The sequence below is a fragment of the Trachemys scripta genome, chromosome 1 (assembly GCF_013100865.1).
Source record: "Trachemys scripta elegans isolate TJP31775 chromosome 1, CAS_Tse_1.0, whole genome shotgun sequence".
NCBI classification, from domain to species: Eukaryota; Metazoa; Chordata; order Testudines; family Emydidae; genus Trachemys; species Trachemys scripta.
In genome coordinates this window covers 26748403-26758088 of record NC_048298.1, presented here as the reverse complement: position 1 = coordinate 26758088, position 9686 = coordinate 26748403, and the positions used below count along the sequence as shown (strand labels likewise).

The 9686-nt window shown below is 37.9% G+C and overlaps 1 protein-coding gene across 2 annotated transcripts in view; it reads right to left on the bottom strand.

Annotated features, from left to right (window-relative positions):
* Nucleotides 1–514: 514 nt before the first annotated feature.
* Nucleotides 515–9686, bottom strand: part of PIK3CG (phosphatidylinositol-4,5-bisphosphate 3-kinase catalytic subunit gamma) — a 51420-nt gene continuing 42248 nt past the window's right edge. For both annotated transcript variants that reach the window (XM_034766590.1, XM_034766599.1), the window contains exon 11: nt 515–3306. In XM_034766590.1, coding sequence (XP_034622481.1) covers nt 3025–3306 — 282 coding nt within the window. In that variant the 3' untranslated portion in view covers nt 515–3024. The remainder of the gene's footprint in view (nt 3307–9686) is intronic.

Here is a 9686-nt window from a genome sequence, read left to right as displayed (position 1 = left end):
ATCGATAAGGCTTTTTTGTCAGCTTGTAGCACGTAATAAACTGCTGATACATGCTTTAAACTTAGTAGTAGATTGTAAACTTCTCTCCGAGGGATAGATTGCTGTTAGATCTTTATTTACATGAACAGGTTTGCTTATGAATGGCATTACCTGGCAAAATTGCAACCATTGTTTCAGATATTGCTGACTCAAGTGGTACTAATATTAACAGCAGAGAATTTAATTTAAAATCATAGCACAATTTAAATCAAATTTGCTTTAAAGAACAGAACCAGGGTTTATAAAATCCCATTAGAAAATGGGGGTTTGCCCTCAGGGTGGATAATCATGAAACTGGAGTCTTCTCTTTTGTTTCATATTGACAAAGTCCCTAGAATTAGGAGGGTGGGGAGGGCTGTTTGCAGAGTTTTAGACTTAAGAATAAAAATTTCCTCCAAGCTGGGCTTTGAATAGCATTTCTTCAAGAAGTTCCATACAAGTGTTTTGAATTATTGGAGAAATAGAAGACTATTTATTTATTTTTGAAAGAAATCCTTTTATTTCATGATTTATCATCAAATAAGAGACAATTCATTTCAGGACTATAGAGCACAAACCCAAGAATATCACATTACAGACACAATACTAATCATACATTTTACACCTCAGCATGCTTTTAAAACCATTTTGCACAGGGTCATTATGTGACAGAATGGAAAATGATGTCATAACATGTAACCATTTTGGACCTCCTCATCAAAATTTACCGTATACATCAAAAATACCTTTGTGGAGAGCAACCCATTAAGCACCTACATTTAAAAACTAAAAATTCTCTACATGTCTCATAATTGAGATACCAACTACAATATATTTATTACAAATTCTTTAAGAGCACTCTCAGTAGTTCTTGTTGAAATCTAAGCAATAGTGTGAAATGATGGATACAAACAATAACAGAAATTAGCAAATCCAATTGTTCATCTGAGTTTAACATAGAACCCGTGTCAATATGTAATGAAAGAAGCAATTACATAGGCACAAGTGCAAATAGGCCATACTGTAAGCTGTCTTCTCTCTTTGGTAAAATCAATTAATCAGCAGGAAGAGTATTTTAATAATTTAAGTCAGAAGCAAAATTCATGCTATAAATTGTGTTTTGCTTTTTGTTATATTAATAGGATCAATTCATTATTTTCAGATATCTTATTAGAGAAATAGTTAAAAATATACACCTAATATTTGCTCCCAGTACTTCCTTGTCTTTAGATTTAGTTTATACTTAAATTAAAAATAAACAATTTAATTCCTTTCATAAATAGCTTCGCAATAGTCAATTATTTTAAAAGAACTTTAAAAATAAAACAAAACACTATAAATAGCAAAATATACATGATTTCAAAGATTACATTTAGTTCCTGATTGGTATAACCTGAAAATATGTCACTGAAGAATAAATAACCTTTGGGCTTCTTAAACATTTGGCAAAATGTCAATTGTTCTTAGAGAAGATTCTTTTGAGGAACAAGGAAATTACTTTTATAAAGCTTTTAATGTATAGGCAGAATTCTAGTAATTTCACAAGAAAACTATATAAGCATCAAGATTCAATATAATATATTGGATGTTCATTTAAAAAAGAAACTCAAAAATGAAAACTGAAACACTTAAACTTAAAAGAAAATTATCGGAGCAAACCCAGGAACTTTAAGGTAAAGGAGATGTTCTGTGGGTACTTCTGTGGAAGGGCCAATTAGGCCTTTGGTTTTATGGTTCAGGAAGCTACACCAATGGTAATGTAAGGTTCTTCCTAGACCACAGTTTCTCAACCCTTGGGTCAGGAAACAAAATTGGATCACCAGAATGTTTCAAAGGGTTTTGTGGCAGCTCCTGTGGATCTAGTCCCACAGGGCTGGCTGGGCTCACCTCCCTCCTCCTAGCTCTGCAACCTATGGGGTCCCAGCACCACTCAGGTTTGGCCCAGCTATCAACAGGACAGGAGTTCAAGTAGGCCAAATATGAGTGAGTGACACTGCAACCTCATGAGCCAAGTCACAACTCCACTCACACAAATTTAATCCAGTCAGGGAGGCAGGGCCATACCTGAGTGGCACTGCAACCTCGGAGGTTGCAATGCCCAGAGCCAAGCCCAGCCAGCCCTACAGCACAGGAGCTGCAGGAGCCACCACTGTGGGGTGAGTGCTGGGTAGGATCCAACCCGCCAAGAGACGGGATCTGACTGAAACCATCCCAGGGCCTCTACCCCCAGACTATTTACTGGGACACAAGCCATAAACATTTACAAATGGGTCCTGAGCCATTTTTTTTTACCACCAACTGTTTTTTCCACGAATTTAGTTAATCCATCTCTCAGAGGTGGTAGGTAGGTCAATGGAAAAATTCCGTCGACCTAGCTATGGTTACACTGGTGGTTAGCATGAAATTATTCACAACCCTGAGCAACATAGCTAGGACAATCTAATTTTTAAACTTAGACTCTCTTTCAGGCCTGGTCAAGGGGAAACAAGGAGTTAAGGAAAGAATGAAGGAGAATGAGGGTGAAGAATGCTTGGTAATAAAGCCCTCCTGAAGAAGTATACATCCTGTAGGGGCACTTACATATCAGATTATTTAAACTAAATAAATAAAAATCCTCCATATCTTGAAGGGCCTGACAATCATGCATAATTTAGGGGAAAGTCACAGGGTACCCATGTTTCAGTTCCCAGGCTCCACTCCCTGCTTTGTCTTTTTCTGAAGCTACAATGAAGACAAATGGGAAACTTGTAGGCCACATCAGCAAAGCTACTAACAAATAAAAAACAGTATTTGCAATGTCAGCAACTCCAGAACATTTTTTTTCCTGTAAGAAACAGATTGACATTCTTGAAGTTCAGGGCAAAGCAGTTTGCCATTTTTAGAAGTCCTATTTAAACTGTTAGCAAATTAAAAGGCAACTTTGATAGTTCAATTACTAATAAGCTGTAAGTAAACACCCAGACTTGTTAACTTTCTAGTTATATCCATAGTTACTTTACAGAAACATTAAGCAGAATGCTTTTCTACTCCTTGTTTGATTCCAAGCACAAGATGTAGAAACCAGTTAAACTGCACAGTCCAGCCTTTATCTCTGCAAACCTCAATCTGATCTAGGAAATGCTTTTTAGCATCTTCCTCATTTTTACCTACAGTTAGAGCATCCCGGATATATTCAATATCTTCTTTGCTGGTTAATTGAGGCATTCCAGTCATTAGCATCATGGAAAACAGAATGATCAGCAGGTTTGTGTGATGTCGAAGAGCCAGATAAGCCTTCACACAAATGTCCTACACGAGGGAAAAAAGTTTCGTTGTTACCTGACTGAGCAGACTGAAACAAAAGGTTTTAGGAAGCTCATTTAGGAACTTGCTTAAATTTGATTTACACAGTACCAATCAACCATGTTCAATTGCTAACACTTATTTTCCCTACTATTCATTTTAACAGAAACATTAAGCTAACTTCCCCATCCATTGCTCTGGATGCACTAGTAGCTATTGAGGAATGGGTCCACGTTTTGTTGCAAAAACTAAAGGGCTTTTTGTAACAGCATTACATAAATTAATCAAACATAAATTCTCTTTTTCACTAAAAAGCTTAAGTTTAATTTTCCTAATGTGTGATAATTGCCAGTAACAATGAAAGAAACCTCATTAATTTACCATCTTTCTCTAAGTTCAGTAGCATTTCCATTTATCATGGGAGAATCCAAATGAGCTCACTTTGTAACAAGTTCAGCAGAACTTCTGGGGGAATATTTATATATTCTTTATATATCTATAAACTTTACAGAGATGATTACATGTTTAATGGAGAACACTGTTAAGTTTCATCTTGTTGATAGATAGCTATCATTTTCACCAGCTCTAGTTTTAAGTTGCATCATTTTTGCTGAAGGAGTGTTGTTTGTGTTGACTGCCATACTGAACTCACTGGAGTAAGAATGTATTTTCTGCTATCACTATTGCTTTATCACGTACCTATATACCCCATCTAATTACATTGGTACATCATTTAAAAACGTTAGAAAGGCAAACAGTTCTTATAGGTTGGATAAATGTACAATGAATCAAAAGACTATATAATAGAAAGTGACTAATTAGTAAACACTAACTAGTAAACATTTTCATTTTATTTAAATTTGTGTTACATTTACTTTTAGAAATAGTTTTCTCAAAACCAATTGAGCAAAGTAATGCAATGAAGTTCCATATTCAAGAAAACACTGTAATGCTAGAGTTAAGACTGAGAGTACATTTCAATAGCTTAGAGGTAAAAAAATCCTTCCTAGTGAATAGTTATTAAAAAAAATCAAAACAAAACCAAGCAATAGAAAATAAAAAATCAAAATTAAATTTTATGGTAATGTCTATACTTCCAAGTGTATGAATGATCTTTAAGATTAGACTTTCCACAAATTTCAAAATAAGTCATTTTAAGCTCCTTAAGCAATCAAAGTATTTCCATGTAACTTTCTCCAAAATCCTATCAATATCCTACTGGAGTGTGTGTTCATTTTAAATCAGGGTTAGTTTTTTTAGTCCTTAATAAGAGACAGCATGATACCCCATTTTAACAAATAAACGTAACTATGGAGCCATGACCATTAAGGGGGAAATCCTGCTTTCATTCCCTGCATCCCTTGGAAAGAGTGATCCCAGCACAGCTGTAGGAGTGACAAGAGCCAAACAAGTTAGGAAGATGTTCCAGAAGTGAGAATTTATTTAAAAACCCTCATCTCCCAAACCTCTCAATTTGCCTAAATTTTTCCAGATACATTCTTCAGTCAAATCTACGATCAGTTGGTTTAGTGCTGACAAAGTTAGGGATGGATTATGTTGGTCAGAGTTGAGTTTATAATAGAAAACTCATTTCATCTGTAACTTTGTGGGGATTAGTGTCTTTCTGTGACACCAGAAAGGAGGAAATTCTACTTTTGTATATTAATTTCAAACAAGGAAATTTTGGCACAAAAACTAATGTGTATTTATTTCCCCTTGAAGGAGATGTGAGCACTTTTTATAGTTGTATCAGTTGATGAAATCAAAGAAATTTGGTTTCCAGGGAGACTATTTTCCCCTGGATGTTATATCTCAATATTGTTGGTGCCGGGGCAGAGGAACAATGGTGTCATAAAGAAACAGTTGCTTCATCAGGTCTCACGTTTAGTCTAAGGACACTGAGATTTCTGAGAATCTGCACCTACTTACTAAAGCTAATTGTCTACGTATAATCTGAAGTGAGTTTTGAATTGGCACTCTCAAAGGATGCCGATATCTATTCTCTCAAGAGAGGCAGACAGAGGTGAAAACAGCATATGTATGCATTGAGGACATGAAGAAGATTGCCTCAGGTACATGGCTATAGACAGACCAGAGGGTATCCTTGCAGGCACAATAAAGCGACATGATCTCTGAAGACACAGACATAGTGCAAGAAAGAAAAAAATCCCCTCAAACACACAACAAAAGGGACAAATGATAGTTCTTAGGGCCAAAAGATATTAGTTAGAACAGTGATCCCAAACTGTGGGGTGCGCAGAGGAACATTCGGAGGGTGAGTGTGGCAGGGCCCCAGCCAGCGCCCATGGGAAGCGGGGAGTGAGTGCCACCCAGCCCTGCTCTGTCCCCAGCTCTGCTCCAGCCTTGCCCCCAGCCCCGGCCTCGGCTTCCAGCCACAGCTCTAATCCTGGCCCCAGACCTGCCCCCCAGCTGCGGCCCCACCCTCAGCCCCTGGCACCTGGTCATGGCTCCAGCATCCTTACCCCTGTCCATGCCACACACCCATGACCACATGCCTGGCCCTGGCGCCTGACTGTGGCTCCAGGGGGTGGAGGGGTGGACAGAGGTGGGGGGGGGCACGACATGAAAAGTTTGGGGGCCACTGTTTTAGAAGTTTTGGCATCTTTCTAATGTACACTGTACAAACCCACTCTTCCCAACACACAATTTCCTTTACAAATTAGTACTTTTAAATGAAGACAAGTTGTATTTTTCCCCTATCACTTTTTCCTAACAATTATCTACACGATTTGGTAGCCACAGGGTCTCTCTTAAGGAAGTTGTTCAGGCAATATTAGAAAAATAACACAGCATTATCAAGCCTGCAGGGCGAAGCAAAATGCTAAGAGTGAAATATCTAAGCTAATAATAATAATAATAATAAAAAAAACACCCGGCAGACAGAAGGCTCAAGATGCTAGAAATACAGGGTAAAACCAGAAATGGACATTCTTAAGGCTTCTGCAAATTAAAGGAGGACCAAACCTCTGATTTGTTTTAAGAAGTCCTTATTTTTTATATATATATATTATATATATATGAAAAGGAGTTGTGAGATCCCAGCCAAAAAAGCTGGAAAAGAAAAATTCAGTACTCTCTTGGACATTAAGAACAAAGACAGAATTCTAAAGGCATTGAAGGCAGCCAGAAAATTCACCTACAAGGGCACTAAAATATTCTTCTTCTCAGATCTGAGTTCTGCTCTTCTAAATTGAACTTTTATGGTAAAGACACAGAAGCGTCAATATTGCTTTCAGCAAAACAGAGTTTCAAGACACAATTAATAGCCTTTCGCATCTTAACTTCACTAAATAACGATCAGAAAATACAAAATGCAAAACTTAGGTTAAGCTCTGATAGAAATGACCAAGACAATATTGTACCATGTGTCTTTTTTGCTAGCTTTATACGTTTGCCATGCCCTTGGTAACTTTGGAAATAGAATAGCTAGCTGCATGTTATGTTGCATTACTCTTTATCAAAGATACTATTTTTTAACTAACAGCCTCTTTAAGATCTGCCAAATGACCTGTGGCTATGGTCTTCAACAACTGACAGAGGGGCAAAATCAGAAGTTTTAAAGAGGAATAAACACCAGAACAGTACACTACAGAAGATTTCTCTGGAGAATAAAACTGCAATATGGCTGAACATCAAATTAATATAAGGTTCTCTTAAAAATTAATGATGGCTCAATAATGAACCTTTCCCATTAATACCTAGTAAGCAAAGTCAACAGTCAAAACAAATGAAACACTTACTATTACAAAAGGTTATGATCACTAGCATTATTGAAATTAAAAAGATATTGCACATTTTTAAAAAACTGTATAACTAAAATGCAGCTTTAGTATAGAAAAGTATCTTATTTGGTGTTCTCACCTTATTTTTAACTTTCTTTTTATTGTTTTGAAGACAACAAGCCATTTAAAACATTGACAGAACAGAAATTCTGAGACAGTACTGTAATACTGCGGAACTGCAAATGCAGTTACGTTTTTTTTAATTATAGAAACCTCTCTAAATCCTCCCTCTCTTGTACATTTTGAAAAGATAAATAATTGACCAGTTTATACTATCAGAATTGTAGTTCAAGAAAATATGAACGGGTTAACTACTTTTTATCTGGTTATTGGCACTAGTGGAAATTAGACTGCCCATCTTACATGCAACAATGTCCGTATGATTGAGAGGACTGCGATTTAGATTTGGGGGGAAAGATTGTGATTTAAGGCCCACACCAGAATTCAGGTTTGTCTTCATTAGGAATTTTTGCAGTAGTGTAGCTTCCCAGACCCCGGGGAAAGTCATACTGTCCCATGTGCCACTTTACACTGATTCAGTGCATCAACACTGGGGAATTGCAGTACAGTGTAGCTACAATGTCGTCTCACAGTTCTCTTGGGGTATATTTTCCTGCTGTCTATCTAATTGCTGCTTCCAGACTGAACATGACCTATCAATTCACGCTGGCATTTGAACCCCACATTCATGCATAGCTTACACGGTGTCTGCAACAGCACTTCTGCTCTGGTACACAGCTATGTTCGGTTCAAATCCTTCTTTGAAGGGGGGTTCAACTCTCCTATCTTCCAACAGCCAAGAAATGCCTAGCTTTATTAAAGGCTTTGCAATAGTTAGACTTTTAAATGTTCTATCACCTTACAAATATGGTGGATCTGCAGGTCACTTGGAATTCTGCACTGCTAGAGCAATGAAATCCCTTCACACTAAGGCCTGGTCCCCACTAACCCCCCACTTCGGACTAAGGTACTTCGAATTCAGCTATGTTATTAATGTAGCTGAATTTGCGTACCTTAGTCCGAACTTACCGCGGGTCCAGACGCGGCAGGAAGGCTCCCCCGTCGATGCCGCGTACTCCTCTCGCCGAGCTGGAGTACCGGCGTCGACGGCGAGCACTTTCGGGATCGATTTATCACGTCTAAACCAGACGCGATAAATCGATCCCAGAAAATCGATTGTCTGCCGCCGGACCCAGAGGTAAGTGTAGACGTACCCTAAGATGATGCTGGAACTGCTTTTGATTCAAAATAAAGGCTCAAAACCAGCAGTGGGTCCTCACTTACTTTTAGAAGCACAGGTTGGAAAATGGCAGCTGCCTTGTGTTTCGAAATGAAAATTTTGTTCCAGAAAAGCTTATTTGAAGACGGAACAACACATATATGTTCAAATATAGAAGATTTTACCCAAAAAATGACCATTTTAAACATCTCACAGCAGCAGCACTGGAATCCATTATCTTATCTTTCTTAAGCCTCCTAAATAGGTTTCTTCTGCAGGTCCTATAAAACACTACAAAGTCATGTGCTTAGCCATTTTGGAAGGCCTCCTTGTTAAAGTGATAGCACTGCAGAGAAGGAAACACTATCCTACACTTAGGACATATGAAAAAAATACTACAAAACCTGCCATGGTTCAGGACAACTGGAAATTATTCAGAAACAGAATTCCAGGACTGAAATAGGCATGCAGATCAGGAATATGCCAGGCATAGCTGTCCTGGCATAGCAGTTAGAAGTATGCACAGCACCTGCTCACACTATGGCTGACTCTAGCAAATTCCATTAGTCTTCTCTAATTTTATATATATTGAAACTTAATAATAAACATAAATGGTCTAGTGAAAATGATTCTATTAACTGGGTCTAACAGAATACACCCCTGTATTCACACCCTAATCACTATTGTAATAATTTTGTCCAAGATATGTCTCGTAAGGTATCATTTGAAATCTTGTAATGGTCAGTATCGTCCTGATAAAATGTATGGCAACATTGTATGTAAAGTTATAAGATTGCCCTGTATGATGTTTTTAACATATGTTCCAAACCCCACAGCCCTGCCCAAACAGAAATAGTTATTTTTCTGACTTTTATACCTCATTACTTGTACCCACTTAATCTCTTTGTAGTTAATAAACTTGTTTTACTGTATCATCTAATCCAATGTGTTTAAACTTAAGTGCCTGAATAATTATTTGAGATAATAAAATGTCATATCATTCCGTTTAAAGAGTAACGGAGTTAAAATATTTCATACTGTTCAGGAAAAGGCTGGGCAATACAGGACATATATTTCTGGGGGGAAATCTGGGACTGGGGATGTGTTGTGGTCATCTGGCAGGATAACCAAGGCTGGGGAGAGCCACAGTGTTACCCAGAGTGGTTGGCAGGCTGCAGTTACACATAGACACTCAGAGTGTGGTTTGCTTGCAAGAAGGCTGTTTGTGAGTGGCCAAGGTGGGAGCTACTTCAGCAAGGCATTGTAAGGCACCCAAGGTTGCAGGGCAAGGGTGACACAGCTGCTCATTAGTCTGGACTGTATCTTGGTATGTCATACTGCGTGATCCCATTCAAAACATGAAA